The sequence below is a fragment of the Daphnia pulicaria genome, chromosome 2, assembly GCF_021234035.1.
Source record: "Daphnia pulicaria isolate SC F1-1A chromosome 2, SC_F0-13Bv2, whole genome shotgun sequence".
Lineage (NCBI taxonomy): Eukaryota > Metazoa > Arthropoda > Branchiopoda > Diplostraca > Daphniidae > Daphnia > Daphnia pulicaria.
The window spans coordinates 10,799,235-10,825,632 of NC_060914.1; the positions used below are offsets into that span (position 1 = coordinate 10,799,235).

The 26,398-nt window shown below is 40.6% G+C and overlaps 7 protein-coding genes and 1 long non-coding RNA gene across 30 annotated transcripts; 5 read left to right on the forward strand and 3 right to left on the reverse strand.

The window, feature by feature from the left end:
• The first annotated feature begins 21 nt into the window (after positions 1–21).
• Positions 22–3,193, forward strand: LOC124326113 (poly(A) RNA polymerase gld-2 homolog A-like). 4 transcript variants are annotated; one of them, XM_046784756.1, is made up of 11 exons: positions 22–279; positions 352–524; positions 597–682; positions 767–848; positions 921–1,200; positions 1,264–1,365; positions 1,437–1,608; positions 1,672–1,815; positions 1,889–2,204; positions 2,278–2,393; positions 2,457–3,193. In XM_046784756.1, exons 1-11 carry the CDS (start codon positions 235–237, stop codon positions 2,585–2,587), a joined length of 1,647 nt encoding a protein of 548 aa, XP_046640712.1. In that variant the 5' UTR covers positions 22–234; the 3' UTR covers positions 2,588–3,193. The 4 variants fall into 4 exon arrangements, with proteins under 4 accessions (XP_046640712.1, XP_046640713.1, XP_046640710.1 ...); XM_046784757.1 differs by having other exon boundaries at positions 767–812; positions 903–1,200; XM_046784754.1 differs by having other exon boundaries at positions 597–848.
• A 116-nt stretch (positions 3,194–3,309) lies between these two features.
• On the forward strand, positions 3,310–6,848 carry LOC124326128. Of its 3 annotated transcripts, XM_046784782.1 has the most exons (10): positions 3,310–3,697; positions 3,762–3,853; positions 4,486–4,595; positions 4,686–4,808; positions 4,895–5,289; positions 5,358–5,707; positions 5,773–5,967; positions 6,236–6,292; positions 6,402–6,579; positions 6,646–6,848. In XM_046784782.1, the coding sequence occupies exons 1-10, from the start codon at positions 3,613–3,615 to the stop codon at positions 6,717–6,719; spliced, it is 1,659 nt and encodes a 552-aa protein (XP_046640738.1). In that variant the 5' UTR covers positions 3,310–3,612; the 3' UTR covers positions 6,720–6,848. The 3 variants fall into 3 exon arrangements, with proteins under 3 accessions (XP_046640738.1, XP_046640740.1, XP_046640739.1); XM_046784784.1 differs by lacking the exon at positions 6,236–6,292; XM_046784783.1 differs by lacking the exon at positions 6,236–6,292 and having other exon boundaries at positions 3,311–3,697; positions 5,773–5,979.
• LOC124326410 (coiled-coil domain-containing protein 137-like) lies at positions 6,849–8,086 on the reverse strand. The gene is made up of 3 exons (XM_046785221.1): positions 7,949–8,086; positions 7,139–7,868; positions 6,849–7,064 (listed from the first exon to the last, which is right to left on the reverse strand). The coding sequence occupies exons 2-3, from the start codon at positions 7,838–7,840 to the stop codon at positions 6,882–6,884; spliced, it is 885 nt and encodes a 294-aa protein (XP_046641177.1). The 5' UTR covers positions 7,841–7,868; positions 7,949–8,086; the 3' UTR covers positions 6,849–6,881.
• LOC124326309 (nuclear distribution protein nudE-like 1-A) lies at positions 8,002–20,247 on the forward strand. Of its 6 annotated transcripts, none has more exons than XM_046785056.1 (11): positions 8,002–8,086; positions 17,176–17,295; positions 17,591–17,627; positions 17,693–17,809; positions 17,891–18,039; positions 18,111–18,247; positions 18,622–18,795; positions 18,894–18,979; positions 19,092–19,226; positions 19,407–19,480; positions 19,614–20,247. In XM_046785056.1, the coding sequence occupies exons 2-11, from the start codon at positions 17,210–17,212 to the stop codon at positions 19,675–19,677; spliced, it is 1,059 nt and encodes a 352-aa protein (XP_046641012.1). In that variant the 5' UTR covers positions 8,002–8,086; positions 17,176–17,209; the 3' UTR covers positions 19,678–20,247. The 6 variants fall into 6 exon arrangements, 5 of the variants coding, with proteins under 5 accessions (XP_046641012.1, XP_046641010.1, XP_046641014.1 ...); XM_046785054.1 differs by lacking the exon at positions 8,002–8,086 and adding an exon at positions 16,506–16,828; XR_006915538.1 differs by lacking the exon at positions 8,002–8,086 and adding an exon at positions 16,510–16,828 and having other exon boundaries at positions 19,092–19,159; positions 19,614–19,735.
• On the reverse strand, positions 8,684–12,711 carry LOC124326166 (multiple inositol polyphosphate phosphatase 1-like). Of its 3 annotated transcripts, none has more exons than XM_046784840.1 (8): positions 12,589–12,711; positions 10,859–11,062; positions 10,503–10,637; positions 10,233–10,417; positions 9,895–10,162; positions 9,729–9,829; positions 9,554–9,663; positions 8,684–9,469 (listed from the first exon to the last, which is right to left on the reverse strand). In XM_046784840.1, exons 1-8 carry the CDS (start codon positions 12,638–12,640, stop codon positions 9,022–9,024), a joined length of 1,503 nt encoding a protein of 500 aa, XP_046640796.1. In that variant the 5' UTR covers positions 12,641–12,711; the 3' UTR covers positions 8,684–9,021. The 3 variants fall into 3 exon arrangements, with proteins under 3 accessions (XP_046640796.1, XP_046640798.1, XP_046640797.1); XM_046784842.1 differs by having other exon boundaries at positions 12,585–12,697; XM_046784841.1 differs by lacking the exon at positions 12,589–12,711 and adding an exon at positions 12,344–12,472.
• On the reverse strand, positions 12,344–14,939 carry LOC124326367 (ankyrin repeat domain-containing protein 54-like). Its single transcript, XM_046785135.1, has 6 exons — positions 14,694–14,939; positions 14,357–14,618; positions 14,149–14,299; positions 13,968–14,083; positions 13,770–13,897; positions 12,344–13,706 (listed from the first exon to the last, which is right to left on the reverse strand). Exons 1-6 carry the CDS (start codon positions 14,799–14,801, stop codon positions 13,506–13,508), a joined length of 966 nt encoding a protein of 321 aa, XP_046641091.1. The 5' UTR covers positions 14,802–14,939; the 3' UTR covers positions 12,344–13,505.
• Positions 20,248–20,673: 426 nt separating the features above from the next.
• LOC124326719 lies at positions 20,674–24,073 on the forward strand. The gene is made up of 6 exons (XR_006915733.1): positions 20,674–21,186; positions 21,247–22,037; positions 22,439–22,548; positions 22,676–22,855; positions 22,933–23,026; positions 23,638–24,073. It is a non-coding gene; the product is annotated as an uncharacterized LOC124326719 (long non-coding RNA).
• A 949-nt stretch (positions 24,074–25,022) lies between these two features.
• Positions 25,023–26,300, forward strand: LOC124326377 (repetitive proline-rich cell wall protein 1-like). Of its 11 annotated transcripts, none has more exons than XM_046785159.1 (5): positions 25,023–25,043; positions 25,210–25,335; positions 25,396–25,425; positions 25,501–25,662; positions 25,732–26,300. In XM_046785159.1, exons 1-5 carry the CDS (start codon positions 25,038–25,040, stop codon positions 26,230–26,232), a joined length of 825 nt encoding a protein of 274 aa, XP_046641115.1. In that variant the 5' UTR covers positions 25,023–25,037; the 3' UTR covers positions 26,233–26,300. The 11 variants fall into 11 exon arrangements, with proteins under 11 accessions (XP_046641115.1, XP_046641111.1, XP_046641112.1 ...); XM_046785155.1 differs by having other exon boundaries at positions 25,210–25,275; positions 25,306–25,425; positions 25,456–25,662; XM_046785156.1 differs by having other exon boundaries at positions 25,210–25,275; positions 25,306–25,425.
• The last annotated feature ends 98 nt before the right edge of the window (positions 26,301–26,398 follow it).

Below are 26,398 nucleotides of genomic sequence, written 5' to 3' on the forward strand. Positions count from 1 at the left end.
TTTGTCACCGCCGTACGAAATTCTAGTCTGCTAGAATCATTTGAAGTTGACGTTAAAGTGGTCACATGTATAAATCATTCCGGCTTCTTGAAGCAGCCTTTTTAAATCTGGAAAGGAATGAGGGAAAAATTTTTCTCTTGAGTTCAGTATCAAATCGCGTTGTTTTCCCCCCTTTCTTATTGTCAGTTGTATTTTCCCGCTCTTAACAGATTTGGAGGGCTGTGGAAATATCGGATGCACCCTCTCCACTGTTATATTGTTGCAGATCCCTTTGGCAAAGTAAGAACGATTACGTTGAAAGTGTTGAGATGCAGTTCAGTAATTCGCCTTGAATTCATTGAATATTCATAGATCATGTTTCAGAGTGAAAATCTCCAACCTTTCTCCCCCTCCCTCATGAACTACATGCCCAACTGCAATGTAAGGTTCCCTCATCCGCTCAATAGGAATCCTCATGCTGGCATGTTCCGATCCCTGTCACAACATCATCTAAATGAAAACCCACCAACAACATTTAATCAAAAGTATCAATCGGAAATTGCATTCAATGTTTGCCAGCGAGAACAGAGCCAGCCTAGCCCATTCTTCTCTTGCAGGTCAATGCAGCAGTCTAATCTTTGCCCCTCAAAGTATGAAGATGAAGTGTTTCAGAATGTCGGTGATGATCATGAGAGGCGTCATTGTGAGAAATTTAACGAGTTGAATCATCCCTTGATGGCGATTGACTGTCGGAAAAATACTGAGATCAGATCACTTTCTCCCACAGATAGCGGAATCTCTTCTCAATCATCGACTCCGGGACACTTTCAAAAGTACAGGCACTCGTGTCCAAAAAGCAGCCAACTTAGGTACTATTCGATAACCGATGAATTGACGATGTGCTGTTTTTTCACAATTCCAAGGGGTTCCTGTTTCATTAGGGGAAACAACGGAGGAAGTGGCTGCAACGTCGACAGCAGTGAGCCGAGAGGAACGAAGCGGCACTATCAGAACAATCGGACCAGTCGCAGCCCAAGTCCTCTCCTAAACACTTCGTCGACTAAACCAAACGCCGGTGAATCTGTTGCCTCACGACCCAAACGTCGCTTCCAGGACAGCTGCGAAGGTTTGCCGCCCATCGTCCCCTCGGCTTGTCTCCTCAACATTCAACTTCGTTCACACCGACCCGATCATTTGCTCAATGGAAGTGAATGGGACAGGGTATCAGACTACAATCAAATTTTCAAGTTAATTCCATCGCAATGAATTTCCCTATTCATTTAGTTGTCTCATGCCATTTGGTGCAAGTACACCAGCCACGAACAAACTCAAGATACTCTACGGCGTAAACTACGACTTCGAGAAATGGTCCACAACTACATCAGAGTGAATATTGGTTGTAATCTTATTTTTAAGTTTCCAAGTTAACTAATATTTTCTTTTCGAATAACGTGTAGAGCTATTATTTGCATCAGTGCGGATTGTACATTGTCGGATCCAGTGTATCAGGTTTCGGAGGAGAGAGCAGTGATATGGATCTTTGCCTAGTTATTTCAGGCCATGATGTCGATCAACGTTTTCACGCACTAGAGTATCTCTACCGTGTCCAGAAAGCCCTTAAACAATGCCGTACTTGAGTGCACCTGAATGTCTCAAATTTTCAATTCTTAAACGTGTATTTTTAATGACCAGGTTTCCTAACCAAGTTGGATGTCATCCGAGCCAAAGTTCCCATTTTGAGATTCTACGACAGTATTACAAATCTAGAAGTAGATCTCAACTTTAACAACATTGTCGGAATCCGTAACACTCACCTTCTCAAAACCTACGCACAGTGTAAGTAAGACAGAATGTGTTTAGCCAAAAATTGAATGACCCATTGATTTTTTAAATTTCTTCCTTGAATCAGTGGACTGGCGAGTGCGGCCGCTGGTGTTGGCAGTAAAGTTATGGGCGAGGCAGCATGACATCAACGAAGCGAAATCCATGACCATGTCGAGTTATTCACTAACGTTGATGGTCATTTACTACCTCCAAACGGGAGTTCATGTGCCGGTTCTGCCTTGCCTGCAAAAGGTGCGAGCCGAGAGGTTCTGGCCTGAAGGAGACATTCGCAGGCTGCAAACCTTCACGGACGAAGAGCTGAAAGTTCTCCGATCCAATAATCACATGACACTCGGCCAGCTGTTTGCAGGGTTTCTAGACTACTACGCACACCATTTCAAGTATGTGAAGCGTTGACGGATCTTCCCTATCCAAACTCACCCCATAGGCTTGTGATATTGTTGCTATTTTCAGTTATGGAGCTCATGCTATGTCAATAAGACTTGGCGGTACCATACCGTTGGAACAGTGTCGCCAGTACATGTCTCCTAAGAATGACCCACATCATTGGAAGTACATTTGCATTGAAGGTATGTACCGTAGGATGTTATTATGTGCCTGTGGACGTTATATTCATACTCACTTTTATTTAGAGCCTTTTGATCGGACCAATACAGCCCGGTCAGTGTACGATCCTGCAGCGTTCCAGAAGATCGTCGATGTTTTTCGTCAATCAGCGGCTAAAATTAGCCAAACCAAGGATCTGTTGAGTGTCATGACCTAAATTCTGCAGCTGATTTTCTTGTTATTAAAGCTAATCCATGCTGCTTCAAGCGCATTAGATAGCGCCTTACGATACAGGAAGAGGTGAAGAAAATGTTTTGCCTTCTTTAAATTTTAAATTTGTTGTGTTGAAAAAAGTCAGAGGAAAAACAAAAACAAAAAACCATTTCTGAGCCACGACGAAAAGAAGAATGCGTGCTATTTTGCTGTTTGCTTCTTTTTGTCTTTTGTCCTCTCGCCTTGCAAAGTCTTGTGCCAGTTTTTTCTAATCTTTTGGGCTTATCGTCAAGATTTATCCAATGTTTGTATACGTGCACTATTTGACCCGAGTTCTTTTTTTGCATTTGTTTGAAACTAATTGCTAGTAATAAGTTTGGTCTCCAGCTAGAGGAAAAAAAAGAAAAAGGGAAAAAAAATACTGCTGCGGAAAAAAAGGAGATATTAGTTGGTTGAAATGGATCGATGCATTTACATTGGAGTCGTATACGATTTGTTTAATCTGTTCCCATATGAAGGCGCTGCTATGGCTGTTTTGCCTGAAATTGTTTCGGTTCATGTTTTGGAATTATGTGTAAATTTTCTTTTGGAATACAAATTTGGCAATCTATTTCGAGATTTTTCCGAATGCCCATATTTGAAATTTTGGGTTCCCGCCTAAAAGCTTCTCGCCATCTGTGAGGGAAGTTTGATACCACTAGGGTTCAAAGCAGACGATAATCGAGTTGAAAAAAATTGGAGTCACGGTGACGTTTCAGAGTTTATTTACTAGCAACATTTAATCCAGAAGCGCCTGTCAAAACACTCAACAGAGTTTAAAACGCAAGGTCTGTGCAAAACATGTTACACCATCGGCCACTAACGGTTGTGTATTTGTAGTTTCGTCGGTTGGATATTTTTCGCCACTGTGAAAGAGTTCGATTCAAGTTTGCTTGCTTTGTTAATGAATTGCTAGCTGTTTTTGAAGAGAGAACTGTGAATAGAGGCTATTCTATCAGAGTTTCTGTAGCTTGATTGTATCTTTCCATCATGGAAGACGAAACCATTGCAGTTTACCTTCATATTTATGATTTAACAAGAGGAATGGCTCAACTTATGTCTGCAGCTATCTTGGGTAGATGTAGTTTACCTGTTGTGTAAAACTTGTTTCTCTAACTTGTCTTACTTCTTTATCAAAGGGAAACAAATTGACGGAATTTGGCACACTGGAGTTGTTGTCTACGGGCGAGAATACTTCTTTGGTGGACAAGGAATTACCAGTTGCTTACCAGTTAGTCTTCTTTTCCTTAAAATATTTAAATTGTACATAACCATAAAATTCATATTAGATTTGCAAGAAAATCTGTATGTGTGAGACGCATTTATTTAAAACAAAAATTATAGCTAAACTTGTATAGAGGCCTAAAAAGATAAATTTGTTTGTTGTCTATAAAATGAAACTTTTATGTTGATTCTAACACTCATGTGATTCCAGCTAGAGCTGCCCTTGTTTGATAACAAAAGTTGTATCCTTTTCAAACATGCAAAGAAATGCCAAGAGCGTAGATGGGAAGAACGAACGTATGGCCCATATAGAGTTAAAAGGGATCAGTCCTTGTGATGGTGAAGCGTGACAGAAATAAACTAGAATACTCGTAGCACCCCCTCATGTAACTTGGACCTAAAAATATCCTGGCCAGGCGCCCGATTTCCACCCATCTCCTTTATCCCTATATACCTTCCCCTTTCGACTCCAGACAGAGTTGAACGTTCGCCCCACAACTGTTGCAAGAATATTTCGATACCCCTTTCCATTGTCGATTTTTTCGTGATCTTTACTCATCATTAAGCACGGTTCATTTGTCTGTATCTTTTTTACTACCCCGCACGTCTTTCCATCGGCTGCCTTCCTACGGACTAAAGGGCGAAACCATTCTCGGCCAACCTAACCAAATTCATCCTCTCGGAGCCACCCAAATACCCTTCTCCATCTTCGTTGACTACGTTCAAGGGTTGGCTGATTCCACATTTAGGTTGGGTGCTGCTGTCATCGCACACCGCGGTGCGTTCAGTCTTGTGTTCGGATTTTTCATATTTTTCTTTTGCCTACTCTCTATTGCCAGGCCGGATGCTTACGATTTGCTGCAACATAATTGCAACACCTTCTCCAACGAAATCGCCCAGTTTCTCTGTGGAAACTCCATCCCGCAACACATTCTCGATTTGCCTACGGAAGTTCTTAGCACGTGAGACACATTTGACTTTTGTTTGTTAAGTAAATATACGCGACGGTTGGTTCTTTCGATTCTGACGCAAATTATCGATATTTTAGTCCGTTCGGCCAGAGTCTGCAGCCGCTGTTGAACAGTCTAGGTGCATCGAGCAGCCAGGGTGGGATACCGGTATTGCCGTTGGATTTAGACGGAGGTCGACGAAGCGTCAACCGTGCACCCTCGCCGGGAGCTGTTGCATTAGAAAGGGCGATTGAAGACGCCCGACGCGACTCGCTCAAACTCGAAGAGCGTCGTAACACAATTTTGGAAAAAGTCGAAAAGTTGGAAAAGAAAAAGGCCAAAAAGCAGCTGCAACAAGAACGAAACGCCAGTTCATCATCGTCTTCATCCGTGCCTGAAAAGAAAATGGCTGACGCATCCGAAGCAAATAGCGCCTTAGACGGATCGGAAGAAACTCCGAAGGCACCCAGGGAACCGCCCATCGTCTACAAAGGTATTTGATCTATACAAAGTAGTCAAACTGTTGAATGCAATTAATCGATTTTTTTTGGGTATTTCCAGACTTGATTGATGTCAAGAAAGAGTACGAAAGCTTGGCTGAATGCATCGCCAAAGTAGGACAAGATGACGACCATCAGTCAATGTCCGAACTGAAGCAATACGTCATCGACGATGAGGGTTCGTGGGCGTTGGGAGACAATTTTCTTTTGTTTATTGCAAAATGGCTCAATGACGATAAGCCCTCCAACGACCAACTCCGTGTTCAACTACTGACGGTTCTTGCCGCCGCTGCTTTGAAAGATGACGTTATCCTGATTCTGCACCAGGATCGCCGTGATCATGTCCTCATGAATTACGCTCACAACATTGATCGCCTGCCCTTGTCCGAACAACAAGCTCTTGCCCTATTTGTACGTTCATTTTGATTTGAATTCATTCAAGTTTACTATAATATTTCATTTTTATTTCATTACAGATGTGCAACCTGTTTGAGAATGGTTCCAGTTCAGAGTGGCTTTTGTACATTTCTGAGTGGACAGCTCCGCACACTACTTCGCCGTTGAGTAATATCCGTGTTACGACCAAAGTAGCCGTTACTGCCCTGCTCTCTGATAACCCACTCCTTCAAGATAGAGGCAGTGCAATAATCTATAACTTGGCCATCAAGGAGGTAAAAACAGTGGTCGGTATCCAGTTCCAATTTTACTCCACACAATTTTCAGCCTGCTGCAGATCACCTGCTGTATTTTGGTTTGTGTCAAATAATAAGCATCCTTCCTTTTTGATCCGTCAGCGAGTATACATGTACATAGTTGCCATCCCTTTTATCAACACTTTTTACATTATGGTTAAATTTGTGTTTTGTGATCACCCACCAAATGCCACTTAATCTGACGAGCATGGCGACTTTATATTAATATTGCATGGTTTGTGGACAGAAAATGGAACGCACTCGTGACTTTGCTGAATTGATGCCCCGTGGTGCTCTTTCAAAGGTTCGACTAATCACTATCATTTTAAATACGTTTTCATACAATCACACGATCAATTAATTTTTTTCAAACTCACAAACTCGAATTAATGGACATTTTGTTTTGTTGACAGGTTTTCGATGACGTAGCCACCGAATTAGCCATGGCTATTCTACAATTCTTTAGTGTGGAACATAGCGAAGAACAAATCTTCCGTTGTATGAAAGGCTTGGTTAGATTTGCCTATATTGCTCACAGTGAGGTGCCTGCTCTGATCAAAATGATAGGACCTGATCCAACTCAGTTCAAAGGTAAATAAAATAACGTTACAAAATGTTTTAAATTCACTCAAACTCCCAAATCTTTTCGAAATGTAGGAATGTCGGCTCGAATAGATGATCTTGTCGAACCGCTATTGGACCGCCTTCGTTCAGTTCGAGGCATGGATTGATTAAGGCGCTACAATCAGACGCAAAATTTTTGGGTTTCTCATTTTTTAACAAACATTTCTGCAGCCTAACAATTAACTGAGCCAACCAGAATTGTTGAAATAAAATGTCTAATAAAATATTTAAAGAAACTCGTCAAAATGTTTTTTATTGATTTTAAATGTTCAGGCGTTATTAGCATTTTTAAGTGCTTGCATTTTTCGGTAAATTTCTACAACTCTTTCACGTTCAGTTTCTAATTTTAGCCTATCCAACCCTGAAAGAAGTTTTCGTTTGCCACTCAGATTGGATGAAGGTTTGATGTCGTTTCCTTCTAAATTTTTGAGGAGTAGGTTTCGAGTTCCAGGCTAATAGAGCAAACCAAACAAGAAAAATGTTAACATTTCGGTATAAATGGAATGGAAAATGTCAATAAACTCACTTTAAGCATTGCAGTAGATTTTCTCGGTTTGGCTGTGAGTGTAGGGGGTTGTTCCACAACGTCCCCGAATTCCACTTTGTCCTGCTTCAGAACCGAGAAATCGTCTTGTTTCTTTCCTTTATTCTTCTTGTAGAGTTTTCTCTCTTTGAACTTTTCTTTCTTCAACTTCTTTCTTTCTTCTCGTTCACTCTGCAGCTTTTCCAATTTCTTTAGTTTTTTCTTTTGCCATTTGTTAGTAGGTTCAATTTTAAGGCTGGTGTCAATTATTTTCTTTTCCCTTTTCTTGATATCAACTTCACCAGTCTTGTCATTTGTTTCCACATCAACATCGTACTTGTCCTCAAACCTTGCCTTCTTTAAATAGGTTCTTGTAGTTAACTCGGTTCTCCAAAGGAACTCACGGTCAGTTTCTCCTTCAATTCTTTCAAATTTAGGAATCTTCTTTATGGGGCGTTGAGGTTTAAACTTGTTTACTTCAGAATTCTCTCCTTTGGCTTTTGGCTGAGGCTCGTCATCCATTAACTTCACTTTCTTGAATTTTTTCTTCTGAAAAAGATCTTTTAGTTTTTTGGGAATTTCTTGATCATCGATGTTGATTGGCGCCTCGTTAATTTTCAACTTGATTTTGGCGTGCCGACGTTCAGCTTGCTTCTCTGGATCTTTGACTCCATGATGTTTTTTCGCTGGGATCTTCCTACCCATTTCAAATGTCAGGTGCTACTTAATATTACTGTAATAAACAAATTAAAATGAAAATAATATAAAATTAATATTCAAGTTTTCCCTTCTAGGAAACGCAGAAGTTCTCACGTGTGTGTCAGAGATGCGTTGCAGACGACAGTAGCAGACGACGAGAAGACGAAGCAGTCGAATAATTGTAAACATTTCGTCAACACACCGGAAAAAAAGCTCCGAGTTTCTTTTTAATCATCATCATTCCACCGAAAGGTATTTGGCAGATTATTTATATTTTATTATCAAGTATGAGCCTTTGCACTGTGAAAAGTTGGGGATATTTGTTAAGTTTTCTTTTGAAAATTGGATTATTTACTGGGACGTGGGTGCGAAAACACTTCGGCTCTGTAAAGTTGCAAATAGTTCTTCTTACACGCAAGGGATTATATATATTATTCTTTTAAAATCTCGAGGTTTACTTTCGGATGGAGAGATTCTTAGCGAGGAAGAGACCTTGGGAACTTTTTTCTCACATTTTTCATCAATCTCATTCCGTCTCTGAAGTTTTCTCACCAAGAATCCCAAAATGCTGTTCGTTTTCAACAGGGGACTCGAAGGAACCCTTGTCACCTACCAAAAAAGCTGCTCAGAATGCAAACAAAGAGCTGACGAAAGTTTTGTTGGACCCACCCACCAATTGCTGCATGTCTGGATGTAGCAACTGTGTATGGATTGCTTACGCAGAAAACCTTGCAAAATTATCTGTAGAAGGAGGAGAGCAGGCTATAAAGATCATTGAGCAACATGTAAGTGATCCATGTCTCAAGGCTTTTCTCCTCACCGAATTAAGAATGCGTAGATAATGTTTCATTTCATGTAAATAGCCTTTTATTGAAATCTATCTAGTATTAAAAAAAACTTTACATTTCTTTCTTACAAAATGTAATGTTTTTTTGTAAATACAAATTTTGATGATGTTCTCAGTCATATTTCCAAAGATCGATCGATGTTTTGATACGGTACATTTCCAACACAGTTAAATGCGTAACATTTTCTGACTCACAGTGTTAATTTATACTAACGCGGAATCGAGAGCTTTTCAATTAAACATTAACAAGCGAGAATATTTAAAAAAATTCGAAATTCTTTTTTCAGAACAAAAACAATGGAAGATCGTTATATAATTGTATAAGTAATCAAAAATTATTTTAAAACCACGAAAAAGTGTGGATTGTGACAAGAAGGAAGATGGCCATTAGTTGAAATAATGATGCGTAAGGAATGACTGCCGCACTAGGGTTACATCCGTCGTCTCGTCCGCAATTGTCGGCAATAGCGCCCAAGTAGTCGAGAAACTCTTTAGATGTGCACAACGCGTTCTGGCACTGGTCCAAATGGACGACCTCTTCCTTGACAAACAGCTGGATTTTATAATCATCTGAACAATTATACAGGACGATGGCCACGTTGGCTGCGAACGATCCCATCAACGAAGTTCGCCACTTTCGCTCGGTCGAAGGCGTCCCATCTCTCGTCAAAGGTTGCTCATCTTTGGCTAATCCCATGCGAGCCATGAAACGAAGTAGCCCCTCTCCTTCGGTAAAGTAGAACACGCCTCTTTGTTGATTCTCCGTTCCGTTATTAGCTCTGAACGCTCTGCGTCATCACCAAAGTCAACACCATTTAGATATTTCACAATTATCTCTTAATGAAAAACGTGATATGATGTGTGCAGCATACCTGATTCGTGTTACCAAATCTTCTACCAAAGGACAGGCTTGATGATAATTGAGTTCGTGACCGTAGCCTTGTTTGTGATACGTTTCCAAGTCCTCGCCGTATTCCAGAACCTTGAATTAAAAGCGAAATAATATTAGTGAATCGATTCATCGATAACATTTTGGCTTTATAGTACTTTTAGATTTTCCGAGGTAAAAGCTGCACACCAAGGTGAAATTTGCTCCAAATACCAGGCTTTTTGGTAGCGACAAATGTCGTAAATCAGGAGCATGTCGTCTAATAATAAGAAACCCAGCCAATTATAATTGGAGAAAAGCTGCGAATATAATTTTGAATATTACCAGAAGACATGTTGTATTGGAAGCCAAGACGTGTGGTAACATCGGCCAGGGTGTTCTGGAAGGTGACACTTTGCCGAAATAGTGTCAGCTCGTGTTCCAACATTCCCTTCTCTTCCACTTGTTCCCTCCAGCGGGTACAATTCTCGTAGAAATGAACCAGTCTGTCGCCAACTGGCGCCTCGGTCAATTGGACGTCTCCGTTGGTGAAGATCCCGCGAGAAAAGGATCGGGCGCTCGACTGAGAAGGCAGGCTGGCTATATGTCGGAACTGTCAGGTATAATTAGACCCCTTGTTGTTATTCACGATACTATGGCTGGGATTTGTCGCTGTGAGTTACGTGATAGTCTTGCGTGCTGAAAGCCGGTTGGCTGTTGAAGAAATCGGCGAATCGGCCACGAAAGCGACGGGCCAGGACTAAAAGCTCTTCCCGTCCAGTTGAGGTCAGCTTTTCGTCGAAATCGTCATCGATGCGTATACTTCCGTTATTGCTGAGTCCGTCGATATCCTGTTGGCAAAGCGTTCCTGTAACAAACAAAAAGAAAAAAAACCTCTAAAAATAAAACGACAATTCCTTAAGGGCGAATGTATAGAATTTCGATTTACCAACCTCGACGCTCTTTGTGGTTTTGCAGTATCGTTTTACGCAGTTTTGGCAGTCGGTCTTTCATGCGAAAGACATCACGGGACGTTGGGTATTGCGTACCGTGACGAGCCAACATCCAGAACATGACCGCCTTGCAACCTTTATATAGCCAGTGGGAGAATGAGAAACGATTATTAGCACACTGCGGCTGTCTAGGGCGTGTCTATACTTCATAGGAGTGACATTGAATTGTTCCTAGTACGCCAGGCGGGATACATATAGCCAAGGTCGGACATTGATCTCAAATGTAATTTACAATATCAGGGATTGTTGCCCAATTGTTTGGGATGAAATTAGATTTTGGGAAGATGACAGTTTACCAGCGGCAAAGATGGGCGAAGAATCCTCGTTATTGATGAGCTCGTACGGCGTCTTTGTGCCGTAATAGATGTAGGGTTTGGGATCGGTCGTGTGGCAATCCCGGAGAAACTCGGCTGCAATCGACGTTATTGTCAACCAAATCAAGGTGATGGTTACCAGCCAGCAGATAGTCGACGCCATTTTCGCTAAAGCCTTTATTTTGTCTGAGGATGAAAGAAACATTTTCAATTGAATCCCGCTGCTGCTGTCATTTCTCTCATACCATTTTGTAAAAAAAAAGAAAAAGTTGTGTCAGAAACACTTTGAAAGAGCTCATCATCATCCTCTTCTTAGAAGAGGGTTGGTAAACAATCACTGCAACACTCTTTCGTTTTTATTGTTTCATGTTCGTCCGTGCTGCACCGAATCGATCGAGTTGCGACGCACACAGTATATAGGAAACAGAAGAAGAACAGCACAAACATTCCGTGTCTGGGAAGTCTAGTCCGTCTACTAATAAAATTCGGGTAGGAATAATGATCTTTTTTCACGCTATGGACAGACTACTAGACGTGTTCTTTTCTCTGTAATGTATAAGAGACTGCCGAATTGTTTTCTCACGACCGTTTACGGAAAATCCCGAGAGATCCATTCTATTCTTCTTTTTGTTTCCCCCTCTTTCTTGTAGTACAGGCTTAACACGTAAATGGATTACTGACTTTTCCGCTGTGTACCATATCTATCAGGATCGATGCTGCCGCTGCCGACCGTTTTCCCTTAAGCTTTAGCCTTAGCGATCCCGAAGGGTATTTCGCCTCCCTTTATTGTTATTTCGCCGAGTATCAAATGTTTTCCCGAGTCTCGGGGCTGATAAATAACACGAAGGAGGGTTCGGACGTCAGCCAATATCAAAGATGAATGGATTCCAATCAAGATAACAAGTTGGAAAAAGGGGGGTACAAACTTTTTCCATCTCTGTCTAGCTGTGTGTGGGTATGTGCAGCGCTAACTTTTTCTTCGTCGTTTCTTCCCTGATCGATCCCTTTACGACTATAAGCCAGCAGCTAGCTCCCTTTCATTGAAGATGGATGATCCCCTTTTTTCCTTCGTCATTCGTCCTTGTATTTGTGGGTTAAAAAAGGGTGGAAAAAATAGAGAGAAAGAAATACGTGACGCGTAATAATCTCTCAAAGAAAAAATAACCATAAAAGAAACATTTGTCAATGTGCGCGGCTCAACTCGTCCGTTTTGAGCTGGAACGTGTAGTTCCCTAATCAATAACGCGGTCGATTTATGAAGTGACTTCGATTATCCAACTTAAACAGCAATACAATTCAGTTATTCGAAAATTTTACCTGTCGATCGCAATACGGGCACAGTGTGCACGAATGTAAAGGTAAGAAATGAGCAGACGAGAAAGAATGTCTAGCGATCGATTCGAAAGAGCTGGAAGACGACATGGGCACACAAACATGAGAAGATGAATTCTACTAAAACTAAATTACCTGCAAACCGGATGAGGTTTCAGTCTGTCTGTACTACGTTTTAGTGCAACCGGATGTCAATCAACAGGGAAACGAAATTTGTTCACAACCGAAAAATGTTCTCAAGGAAACACACACACACACAGGCACACCTTAAAAAAGGTGGCTTTGGCTTGTTGTTAGGGTCAGCCCAGCCAGCGTCGAATAAAAGCGACGAAGAAGAAACAAAAATTCAAGACGAAGAGGAGGAGGATGGTTTTACCTACTAGTGTACCGGAGTGCTGCTTGTTGCCTTCTGCTCCGTCGCCCAGAGACCATAACAGGTTTTTCTCTCCCGATTCATCAGTAAACCCTCGAGGCACTGTATATGCTACACGCACGCATCTTTGTGTGTTGCGGAGGTTTTCTTCCCCTTTTCCAACCGGGCCAATGCCTGAAGAGCTATAGAGAGTAAAATCGTGTGTGTGTGGGTAGTCGGGAAGTGACCGGGAATGATTGAACGCGGTACACGTAGCGCCGCCCACAATGTGTTTGTTCAACTACAAGCTGCATCGTCGTCGTGTACACACAACCTTTTAGTTTTTATTCTTGAGAAAAAGTCGCAACGCGCAATAGGCCCAATTTACCAATGCAAAGACAAACATTTATTATTCGTTGCACGGAATCTGATTCTTTGTTTCCGCTTTCTTCGAATGAAACTTTGATGGTGAAATCGTTGATTTATAACATACAGAGATTATGAAGGCTAAGAAATTTTGTTTTATAATTATTTATTGCTCATTCACCAGGGACGGCTTAAACAAACAAACTCACGCGGGATATAACGAGATTTTTGGGGGTCGAAATATTTTCCTTTTTTTTTTGTTTTTGCCAATTGCTTTTTCTTAAGGCAGTGGCCGCTTTTTTTTTTGTTTAAATTATTAAATTCTAGACATAGTCTAGACGTATCTATTTGGATTCTTTATAACTAATTATAAATTCTCATTGGAAAAATAGTTCACGGAGACTCGGGGCTTTTTTTTTTGTTTTGTTTTGTTATCAGTATTGCGTCACTTGAAGTTTATTGGAAATGGTTAAGATATTTGTATCGATATTTTTGTCATGAGAATTTGGTGATTACAACTAGGGAGACCGTACCAATTGCTGGGGGGCAAGTGAAATTGCCGTCAAAACGTTTTTTCCTTCAGTTATCGGATTCCTTTTTCAAATTGAGCGCCGTCAGGCTGGCAAGAAGTTCCTTTACACTCGATTCCATGTCATTGTTATTGTTGTTGCTGCCAACCGAATTGTTATTTAACGTCAGCCTCTCGGAGAACGACTTCATTAGTTCAGCTTCGTCATCTTGTCCAGTTTTCTCCAGGTACGTTTTTAACATTTCAACCACCTGAACAAAGAAAAAAACAAATATTTAGTTTACAAACACGTAAAAATAGATTTTGAGATTTACTTGTAAGACTTCACAGTGAATTTGCATAAAGTTTTCGCCAATATTTCTCTTTTGCAGGAGCTTTAGTTTCGATTCAGCCAACTGTAAGGGATTTCTTCCCATTCGGTCAAGAAGGCGTAAATTGGCTCCTAATAATTTAAAATATAGACTGTAGTTTTCAGAGCGTGGATAGCAGCTAATTTCACCGTGATAATTTACCTGATCGGAGCAACAGTGTCACAACGTTTACGTGATTTGTGCAGACAGCTAAATGCAGAGGTGTATTTCCGAGTGAGTCAATTTGATTGGGATCAGCACCGTAATGTAGCAAAAGCCTGGCGAACAACAACAAAACAAGGTTAGCACAAGTATTTCAATAATTTTAATAGAACTCCAATACCTCACAACTTCTGTGTAACCTTTGGAGGCAGCAAGGTGTAAAGCAGTTCGGAGAAACTCATCACAAGATTTGGGATCTATCCCAGAATCCAACAAAGTTTTCAGTCTATCTAAGTCATTAGTGTTTGCAGCCAGACGGAGTTTTCTTTCGCCTAAACACAGGGGATCAATAACGAACATGTAGCAAAGCTTTGAGAACTCTTGCTTACCCAAGTAAAGTTTCCATTTACTCCAGCTTCTTGCATTGCTCTGTTGGTAGAAACGCACCACTCTCACACCCCGACTGGCTCTCATTTTACAGTTAAAGGAAGGCAACCCAACCGCATTTGGATAATTTTGTCCCAGCATCTGGGCTTCGTATCCTTGTCCGAAATTCAAACATGGTCTGAGATTTTCAAACGAAAGCCCTGCTGGAGGGTCTACACTGAATTGCTGGACCACCGGTTTCGACACATGAACCTTCTGTTTAACCTGAACAAAGAAACAGGTTTAGTTACACTTTTCCTCATCAAGGAAGAGGACATTCGAACAATGACAAAAACTTACTCCGTGTAAGCCCTCGTCTTCGACTTTGGGAGTTGAGGGTAAACTGTTGCTGCTGTCTTCGTTGAAGCTCTCACTTTCTGTTTCGACTCCCGAATCGACGGCAGCCATTTATTTTAAAGTTAACTCCGTAGTTTCTTCAGGGAAATGGAAACGCTGCGATCCAATACTCTAAAACTTGACTTCGACATCAATCTACAAGGTCAGCGTCCTCAATATTTGTGGAACCAAAACTATAGTTGGAGTTTGGATTTGACCAGAAACCGGTGCGATTTGGGATACGAAACGTCAATTCGAAATCAAACGTGGGCGGTGGCGCCATCTAGCGGTGAATTTTATTACGAGTCCGAATGTTCCGAATGAATCTCATAGATGGCATTCATTTGAAATTTCGTGTGACGCAATAGGAAACGATTTTCTCACCATTAGCCGTTTAACATTTTTGCCTTCCTTTATTACAGAGTAATCAAAGCTCTTCCATTTCCATTTCCGCTGTTGATTATTTGTTTTCCGCTACAGACCTTTTTAATGCGCCAACAGACAAAGGGCAATTGCCTTATACAAAAAGGAAATGAGCTCTTTAACGTGACAGCCATTCTTAAATATACTCAATTTTTCCAAATATTTTTTCTCTTAACTGCATCATTGGCGAACCAATTCATATAGCGTAGGTCAATCTGTGCACCAAAGTTAAAGTCCCTTGAAACTTAAAACTTGGAATCACAATAAGCGTGTGATTGCCGTCAACTGTGCGGCAGGTAAAAACCGACAAAAAATCCGGTCAAATTACCAGCCGACTGACATAGCGACTGGCCCCGCTTCCGGTGGTGTTTATTCCTTCCCTAATTCTGTTCTTGTAGGCGCAGCATACATGAGAAAAAACCAACGGACCCAAGAAAAAGCACTTCTTCATTTTATACCCCCGTTGGCTTAATAGACGTATGTGAAATAGCCATATGGGGATTGAAGCGGGAAAACGCAACAGGAACTGATGATGTGCGCGACAACCGACATTTTTAAAAAGAAACGTTTGTATTCACGCCAGGGGGGCAATGCATACGGTTCCTCTCTTGACACTCTGGGTCAACGTTGAAAGAACTTTTGAAAAAAAACCTTTGGTAAATTTTCTAATTTATATACGCAGCCTTTATACTTTGGCGCACGATTGAGCATTTAACACCTGCGGTACACCTCGACTCTCTCGACAATCAGAAGAAGACAAAAAAAATTGTTGCTTGATCTTTTCTTCTATCCCATACCAACATTCTCCGATAGAAAGTACTGCTGGAAAATAAAAAAAATAAAAAGGCTTTAAGCCAAGATTGCCGTAGGGACTGTTATTATTTTTTCGGTTATTGTTCGAGGCGCATATCGCAGCTACCACACATTTCACATCAGTGCAGTAGGTGCGTACGCCTTTCTATTCGAACGAAATACGATAGCCAAATAAAGCGAACGTTACAGGCGAAAATGGTGTTATGTACAGTCGGTCTAATTAGGAATTTCCGAATCGAGATCGGTGTGCGACTATAACGGCACCCGCGTACACACACTCGACGTCAAAAAATAAAGTCCACCTTGTTAGTAGTAGTAGTGAGTGAACAAAAAAATTATAGTGGTTTTTAGTAGCCAACACAAATGTATGACTCCCGAATTAAATACCGTTAAATACGAGTTTCCTTTTGGGTCAATTGATGTTGGAACAAGTCGAGCTCGAGTTCAATTGTGTGTGGTGGACATTTGGCTGTTTGGACTCTGGCGGCCGCTAGGTGGCCTTCGATCGGATTTTTGTACTCCAACGGGCGAGTGAGAGACTTTGCGTCTGCAGCCTTACAGCAGTCTGCGTCCTGTCTTCGACAAGGGAATACTGTTCTGTGTGAGTTTAGTCCACTATTGCTGGGGCGTGTTTCGTTCAATACTCATTTCACTTAACAAGATAACTAGAAGGGTGTTTATGTGTATTGTGCGATAAACAATTTTCTATCGGCAGTAGTGGCAGTTTCTCTTGTACAGGCTCCAACAACGCACACAAGTTCGGATTCTGGCAAGCTCCATAGCCTAGTTTGACGTCATTGGCCATCGACTCCTACCCACCACCCGAGATACACACACACAGCACACAATCGATTTTCCTAGAGGTAGAGAGAGAAAAAAGCTTCAGTATCAAACAAATGTATTTACCTAGCCATACATCAACGGTGGCATCTGTGTTTGTCTGGCTGGCTGACAAATCTGTACAAGGCTCTTGAACGAAACCTTGGTGTCTGCAAGTGTGCAGGTGGAATATTTTAGTTGTTGCAACACATTTCCTTAGTTGGAAGCGTGTACTTTGTTGTATCATTGCTTAAAATGGTGGTGATGTGGGGTTCTATTGTGGAATTTGCACGAGTGAAACATTCCACACCCGTTTGTTGTGGGATGATGTGAACTTTTACTTTCTTAACCACCTAGTATGTGCTAATTTGTTGGTTTTCATTTCATCAAGGTTTACAGACAGCTTTTCTGAGAGCTGGTTCGCGATGGACCCAGAGAAAGTACCTCACTTCGCATCCGCACAGGAGGAAGCACGATATTGGAGATTAAAAGCCGAAGAATTCCAGAGAATGTAAGTGGTTCCATTTTCTTTTAAAGATACGGTTAGAATGCGAAAATCCTCATGGGTGCAGCTGGCTAACGAAGCCAAGGATTGGCGAAAGTCCCGGCCTGTTCCAAAGAAGGTCAATTAGGTCAACATACAGACGTAAATACAAGGTCCATTCTTGACTGACGTCACTTTTAACTGTCACTTTGCCAGTCTTCACGCAGATTTTTCTAACAGCCGCTGACGACTTTCGCATTTCTAATGATGTGTGGGAAGGTTCAAAGTCAATAGACTCATTTTCTTTTGTTATATTTTGCAGTGGTGAAGATGCCAGACTAGAGTTGGAAGAATATCAGGTAATCTCATCATGTCAACAACCAACACATTTCATTGTTTTATTACTATTATTCATTCTATTCAGGAATCGAGTAGAGAACTAGAAGCCGAGTTGGAGACTCAAATCAAACAAGCCGAACACCAAGTCCGTGAATTACGATCCAACAATCACCGGTTATTAATTGAACACAATTCTTTGAAAGTAATTATATCTAGAAAGACGAGATTTTTTTACAAATTGCACAGGGATATAATTCTATTGTTATATATATTTTTAAACCAGGAAAAATTCGAAGCACTCAGTCGAGAGCACCACACTCGAGTGAACGAGCTGGAAACGCATGTGCATCAACTACGAGCCAAAAACGAAGATACAACCAAGCGAATCAGACAGCTAGAGCAAACCAACGATGATCTAGAACGAGCGAATCGGTGAGTTAATCATACTCGACACCTTAAAATTTCCAATTCAATAAAAATGGGGAAATTGTTTCGTTTTCTAGAGCGACGCTGGGATCGTTAGAAGATTTCGAGACGCGGCTGCACACGGCCATCGAGCGCAACGCATTCCTCGAGTCCGAACTAGACGATAAAGAGTCGCTGGCCGTTATGGTCCAACGGTTAAAAGACGAAACCAAAGGTAATTTTCGGTAGCTTCACACTTGCCTTGGGGGCAGAGTGGCTACTGCTATTTAAAAAAAAATCCAATTCAAAGAATTGCCATTGAAATGGTTGAATCGTGCGGGGTATACATGTACGCTTAGATGAAGAGATTGACGGCCGTCTTTCTTGTCGAGTCAGTCGGGCGTAAAGGGTGAAAGACTGACGGAAATGTTCTTCTTATTACCAATTAATTTGAATTGAAAGAAGACATTCAAGGCTCCTTTTTTGGAATTGGATGCCATTGTGTCGTAATCTGACATTGAATAAAACATATGGGTCGAGGGCAGGGTATCATGTGATGAATCCGCATTCTAAACGATTTCTTTTTCTTCAACAATTTCCCATTTTTAGATTTGAAGCAAGAACTTCAGGTTCGGCAGAAGGCCATTCACGAGACACCGGACAACGAAAAGCAAGAGAAAGCCGTTGTAGACGAAAACGAAAAATCGGATCCGACGAAATCGCCGCTGGCCTACCCTGCGAGCAATAACAACAACAAACTGCCCTCCAGCGTGCCCCTCAAACGTAAACAAAACTTTGAAAAATTATTCTTGTTTCTTTTATAAAGTCAACATTCTCCCCGGCCCAAAATTTTTTTTAACCTAATTGTTTTCTTTTATCAGCATTGGCAGTGACCGACACGGGAATCACTCAGGCAGCCCGGCATTCCGCCTTGAACATTGTTGGAGATTTGCTTCGACGAGTTGGGGTAAGATAAGTCAATTAATATCGACCCGTTGCGACATTTTCTTTTTTATTTCATTTTATACATTTTATTTGGGTGATTTTCTGATTGTCATTGAAATCAATATACTGTGTAGTGTTTAAGGCAGCAGCTCAGCAACGTCCAAAATCCATCACCTGGAGTTTACTACCCACTCTTTCCCAGGTGCCAAAATGAACCCCAACTCTCTGTGTGTGAGAGATCCCCTTCAATGCCGTCCTCCCCTCCACTTGTACGTCCCCCTTTTAGCAAAAGTTTGGCTAGCCGATCTAATGCCTCTCTAGCTGGCTTGAATTAATCTGGATCAAAATTCGAATTTAACAGGCTCTTCTCACTTAACAAACTCGACGGCTTGTGATTGGGAACTTCACGATTTCTAATGGTGGCCCTTTTGTTATTCTTTTATTTTCAGGCGTTAGAGAACAAATTATCAACGTGCCGGACTATGGTGAAGGAGGGCAACGGGACGGTCAAGGAAGCTACTAGGTGACGATGCAATCTTCTCTCTCTTCTCTCTCTCTCCGCTGACCTATAAACAAATAGTTTTTTTTTTCTTTCTCCAATTATTTCGAATTTCATTTGATTTGAACGATATCATTTTCATTGCCATCACCATTAGGGGGAAATTGTTGAGTCGTGCAACTTCGACGGCAGCGCCGGTGCAGAGTATCATTCGAGCTTAACTAGTTCCAATTATTGACGAAAATTTACATCAACCGAAGCAAAAAAAAATAATTAAAAATAAATTAAAAAGGCAGGGCAAATAAAGAAATAGAAAAAATCGACAAAAGTGACGATCGCTTGACATTGAAAACAAAAACAAGTTCTACTTTTTTTTCTTCTCTTTATTTCACACATTTTCGATCGCATTATTTTTGTCTTTTTCTCTCTCAAAAAAAGATACTTTGTTAGTTTCGTCCGTTCGTTCATGGGAGCAGAGTAAGGGATATGAATGTGTTCGGGTCACGTGAACTGTACCTTATTGACTTTTGTTCCAAATATCCACACACACACACACCTAATTTGTAACGTCTCCCTCTATATAACTCGTTGGGTTTCTCGGACCTCTGACGCATAATCTCGTCCCGAAAACATACAACACACCAACTCCCCTGTTCTCTCGCTCCCGAAGTTTATCATTTTTTTTTTGTCTCGAAAGAAAAACGTTTTGTATCATATGGATTTTTGTCTAGATCCCCGTGTAACGAAACCCTGCTATCAATATATTATATATATACTAAGATAACCACGAATTTTCTTGTAGAGTTTATTTATTTGCAGGGAAAACCGCACAGGTCCCACGCTAGCCCCCAGAAGAGGAGCTTCGCTAGAGTTGGTCCGCGTGTCAATGACTTGGTGGTGGATTTTTTTTAACCAGTTTTGCTCGTGCGCATACTGTTAGGTCGTGTAGAGGACCCACGTTTCTTCAACCGCGTTGCGACTAAATCGACTGTGTCACAGCTGACGGGAGTTTGTGTACTTGGGCCTGGTGTTTGACTGTTTGGTTGGAACGGTTCCGACCTGATGACTTGTGTGTCGTCTTTTGGCTTAATATTTGGCTATCAAAAAATGAGCCCCCCAGGCAAGTAACTTCACTTTCTTATAAAGGTTCAACAGTCCCTTTTTGATGTTGCGTAGGATAAAATTTTGATTTTGAATTGGAAATTGCAGCGGGCGAAAATCACGATATCGCTTAATCAGCATTCCGAATCAAGGAAGAAATGTTGTTTATGCGACGGGATAAAGTTTTGACTTTTGAATGGAAATTGCTGGCCAAAATCGCATTCCAAAATCGAGGAGAGGAATATTGTTTATGCCGTCTGGCGCTTTAATTTATTCTTGACTGTTGGCTGAGATTGAAGCGATTTGCTTCGCTCTCTCGCCAAGTTCCGCTTATTACTTGGAAAGGATCCAACCGTGAATTTACCAAGTCGAAATTAATCGACAAAACCGCAGCATTTGTAATAGAATTAATGACAGTGTCTTCAGTACATTGTACATTGTCCTAGTGAAGAAAGCTTTTGTAATCTTTTGAATTATTTTTTATAATTTTCACATTTGGAATTCTTTAGGTGCAAGGAACACAAACCTATTTATACTATCTAGGATATTAACGCCGCTACGAGAGTTAAGTTTTCTAAGTTCTTTTAGGCGAACAAAATTTAATCCAGCCTGCCATACAGTTCTTTAAAGTAAGCAAGTATGTTTCCTCAAGATTTTTAAAGAAGTTTAACAACTCGTTTTATTATCAGGCTCTCTGGCACATGTAGGCTATTTTTCGGAACCATTTAGACCTACTCGGCCATCACTTGCTTGAGAATAGCCGCTTCATATCATATCATATTAGGGTAAATTATTTGAATACATTCAAGATGTACATAAAAAATCGAAAAATACTGCAGTAGTACTTGTACGTGTCGTTTGTGGCGCTGCTAAAAAAGCAGACGAATTCAAAAGTGTCATAGCATAGTATGTTACATGTTTTGGTTCAACAGAACGTTCTTGATTATAATTTACTTTGGACAATTAATTAGTCTATCTTATTTAATTCATATCAATGGTGAGCCGGACTAGTTTTATGGTGTTATACTTAACAACGACATCATACTGTTTCACGTGATTTTTTTGTGTTATTTTCGGGAAATAGTATAGATGAGCGCCACGTGTTTCATTTTGCATTACTTGATGGGAAAAGTTCAGTTAATACCGGCTAACTTCAAACTTTTCCCTTTTACAACTGTTTTATCAATTTCGAGAAGTCCCTGATGAGAAATGGCTTACCACACCTACAGTACTGTGTTGGTGGTATCTTTTCTTTAAGGTACTGCAACAGCTAACAGGCTTTTAACTCCAGAAACTGTTTGAATAGTCCTATTTATTTGCAATTTCAATAATTGTCAACTGATTTTCTTAATATATTTTGTAGCAAAGAATCGGATTTGACATTCCTCGTGTTGCACTGCAGAGCGCATTCATTCTATTGAACCCAAAACACTTGGACTTGGACTGAGGCCTCTGATCATTTGAAAATGTGTAAATATTTGTAGCAATGAAGAAGCCTTTTTTTTTTAGCTAGAAGAATAATTTACTCCATATGAAATGCACCTTTGATGTCAAATCTGTGGTATGTTATTTTTCCCTCGATCGCCACTCGGAATGGGGGAAATCGGGACCTCCCTCAACTTCGTTAAGGGCATGTTCTTTTTTTTTAAAGACAATTTGGTTTGACATGCCAACAACGATTCCCTTTTCTGAATTTCCTCTTAACCCCTTCTTCCCTGCCCACTGTCAGCCATCCCTGTACCGGTGGGTGCTTAAATCTACTTGATTGAAGCCCTTTAACTCCGTCCTCTTTCTCCCAACTGTAACATTTCCTTGCATGTAACGATTGAAATTCATTTTAAGCCAACATATTTAAATTATTTATGAATTTTCTTTATTAAGGGGAAGCCAAAACGTTTCTGACATGTGAGTTTCCTTGGCGTTTCAGGGATTCCGACAGCATTATCCCCAATGACAGAAGGATTATTGAGATTGACAGAATGATTATCCCGGTAAGCAATTCTCCGCCCTACATTCCTAAATAACCCAAATCTTGCACAAGTATTAACGTTGAACTTAAACTGTCCACAGTAATTACGGAAATTTTACTTAATTTATTTTTATCAAATATTTTCACAGGGATTTTAAATGGAATTTTTCCATTACAAGTTCCATTACCCAGTTGGCCTTACTTTAAAGTTTTAACCAGTTTTATCAAGAGATCCAACTCGCTCTACTCGAGACAGGTTTCACCAGGGATTCGTTTCTTAATCGAGAAGGTCATCCTGAAGTGCGTAGGAGTCTGAGAAATCAATTGTGGTATGGAAGTTTAATTTAAGCAATTTGAAATACCCTAACATTTATTTATGTTCTTGGTTCAACCATGGTGGTTTCAGAATCGTCATCAATTTGGATCATCCGCAAACCGCCGACTCGTGAAGCATTTCGCCAACACCTTCAACCATCGCCTTACGGTTCGACGCCAACATGGTATGTCTCTCTTTAAAGAATAAAACATTTCTTGTAGATGTATTAAAACCGGATTACTGTTCTACAACAGAAGTGTGTTTTTAATTGAGTAGCAAAATAAAATGTGGCTATTAGATTGTTGTTTAAGGATACTGGCTTCATGGCATGGAGAGGAACAAATTTCGGGTTAAATGTTCTATAAATTTAAACGTTAAAGTTAAATTTTAAAAATTGCCACAGATCGAGTTAGTTTACAACCCTTTATTTGATTATCTTTCCTTATACCAGCATAATTTAAAAAAACAGCCAATTTGAACTCGTATATTCTTTTCCCTTCCCGTTTGAGATTCAAGTCAGTTAGTGAAACATGGACCTCGAATGTCTTTATGATTCAATTGAATTTGAGGATTCAATCAAATATGAAATCTATTATACTAGAGAACTTGCAACTTGCTCGATTTGTCCATCATGACTGCTCTCTCACTGAGTCTGCCTTCAAAACACAAAACAATTTTGAGCAGGATTCGCCAGTGAAGTCCAGTTTGTTCCGATACCTTTTCATTCTCGATGCCCAGGATGGACTTACCAAGGTCGGACGAAACACTGAATGGCATTTCTTTTCTTTATTTTAGGCACCGTATTATTGCGAATGGACGTCAGGCCCTGTTATTTCTCCCGATTCCCAAGAATACTAGGTGCTCTGGAAGGAAATTAATCCTGCACAAGAAGTGACAAGCAGAATAACTGAAGTAAAGACCTTTACTTAATCAACGTGGATATACTTCTACTTGCGGGCGTCAACTTGTAACGTTGCCTTAATAATTGTAAGTAATCCAGAAGCTCCTTTCCAAATAACTTGCTCAAGTACATAGAAATCATCTTTGGTCGAATTTTGATCGACTGTGTTACAAAAGCTTTTAAAATAGGGTTACTTATAGGAAGTGTAATTTTATCAGGGAATTGGGACGAATTCATTGATAATTCAGTTCCTTCGTTTATTTTATTGCATTTTATGGCACTATTATTTTTTCGTTTTATTTTTTAATCTGTGTTGCTTTTCCCTACCGTCGTCATTAAGTTTTGCTAAATGAAGTAATGCCGAAGAAAAAAGTTGTAGGGACAAGAGAGAGGTTAGAAAAGAAGAAAGTTTGTATGTAATCATTTAAATGTTATGAATCATGAGAATGATTGAGGCACCAAGGTCCGAATTATTAATTCCCCTGTCGTCAGGAAACAGTAGATAAATTTTAACTTGTTCTTCACATACTCCCGTAAGATGACCTACTTGATAGACTTTCTAGTAAAAGTGACGTACGTACAAGGTGATTCAATACAATTTACTGGATTGGAGTCATTCATTCAAATGGAAGTGATAGTCCCGCTTTGGGCGTGGTTTGATGAGATATGGAATCCCACGACTTGCGACACTGACCGGATTTTGAATAAGCTATTGCCTATTGGCTTTATAGCTCTTAGCAACATACTGTAGCTAGTAGAAGGATGTATTTCATTTTCAAATGCCCTTGAATTGTGGGTGCGCCTAAATTGTACTCGTTAAGACGCGTTATGAGAACATTAGAATTGAATTAAGGATCTGAAAACTTACCCTAAAATAAGAATGTCTCTGTTAGGCATTGTTTCTAGATGGACTCATCATTTTAGGATTCACAGCCGACCATAAATAACAATACGAAAATAAATAAAAAGGAAAGGTTTATAACGAAATAAGAAAATCCTACCGCCCCCCTCCCCTTTTTTTTTAAATTTATAGTAAAAAGATAAGGAATCGTTCCGTGCCCTGAAGAATACTCTTATTTATTTTTCGATAGTTTGGTATTTTTAGATTACGGTTACCTTTCTGTGTTATGTAACCGAGTTACACATTTACTTTCGCTCTACACCGATTTAGCCCGAAACGTCCCCTCCCACATTGCCGTTAGCTATCGCTCTTGTTTGCTATAAAATCGCGAACGAATCAGTATTAAAGCATCAGTTATCTAGCTGTTTCAAACAAGTCACCTACTCCTCCAAAATGAAGGTAAAAATCGTAACTTAAGTCATTTAAAAAAATATATATTTTAGTTTACCTTTCCTTTCAATTCATTTGATGTAAAGACTAAATAGATAAAGGCAAAAATATTAATCAGATAAAGACAAGAACTAGGATTTCGGTAAACTATAGTAATTTCATTCTTAAATTTCAGTTCTTCGTCCTCATTGCCCTCTTTACTGTTGCTGCTGCCAATTCCTATGATGCTCCTAAATACGAGGCTCCTAAATACGAAACCCCAAAGTACGAGGCTCCTAAATACGAAACCCCAAAGTACGAGGCTCCTAAATACGAGGCTCCTAAATACGAGGCCCCTAAATACGAAGCCACAAAGTACGAGGCTCCTAAATACGAAGCCCCAAAGTACGAGGCCCCTAAATACGAAACCCCAAAGTATGAGGCTCCTAAATACGAAGCTCCTAAATACGAGGCTCCCAAATACGAGGCCCCAAAGTATGAGGCCCCTAAATACGAAGCTCCCAAATACGAGGCCCCTAAATACGAAACCCCAAAGTACGAGGCTCCTAAATACGAAGCCCCAAAGTACGAGGCCCCTAAATACGAGGCTCCCAAATACGAGGCCCCTAAATACGAAGAAGTCACATACGTAAGTAAAATTCAATTAAATGACTCAGATGGCATTAGTTAATTTTCATCCATTAAAAAACATTTTCAGGCCGCTCAACCCTACAGCTTCGGATACGATGTCCAGGATAAAGAATCTTACAATGACTTTGAGCACAACGAAAAATCTGACTACAACGTTGTCACCGGATCTTACCGCGTTGTTCTCCCCGACAGCCGCATCCAGATCGTCACCTACAAGGCTGACGCCAACGGATACACCGCTGATGTGAAATACGAAGGTGAAGCCAAGTACCCGGAATACGTGGAGCCCCAATCCAAAGCTTCTGCTTCCTACGCCGCTCCTGCCTACCAGGCTCCCGAATACCAGAAACCGGCTTACGTCGCTCCCGCCTATACTACTCCAGCCTATACTACACCTGCCTATACTACCCCTGCCTATACTACCCCTGCCTATACTACCCCTGCCTACAAAGAGCCAGAGTACACTACTCCAGCCTACACTACTCCATCCTACAGCACTCCATCCTACAGCACTAAGGTCTACAAAACTCCAGCGTACAAAACTCCCACTGCCTCCCCTAAATACTAATTTCCAACAATACCATTGTCTTAATTCTGGGATTATTATTTAAAAAATAAACTCGTCAAACAATTTCACCCTCGTGATATCGGATCAGATTTGGTGTCAACCTAAGAGCGTATCTTACTTTCAGTAGTTCCGGTACACAATTCAAATTGATTGCCGATTGTGAACA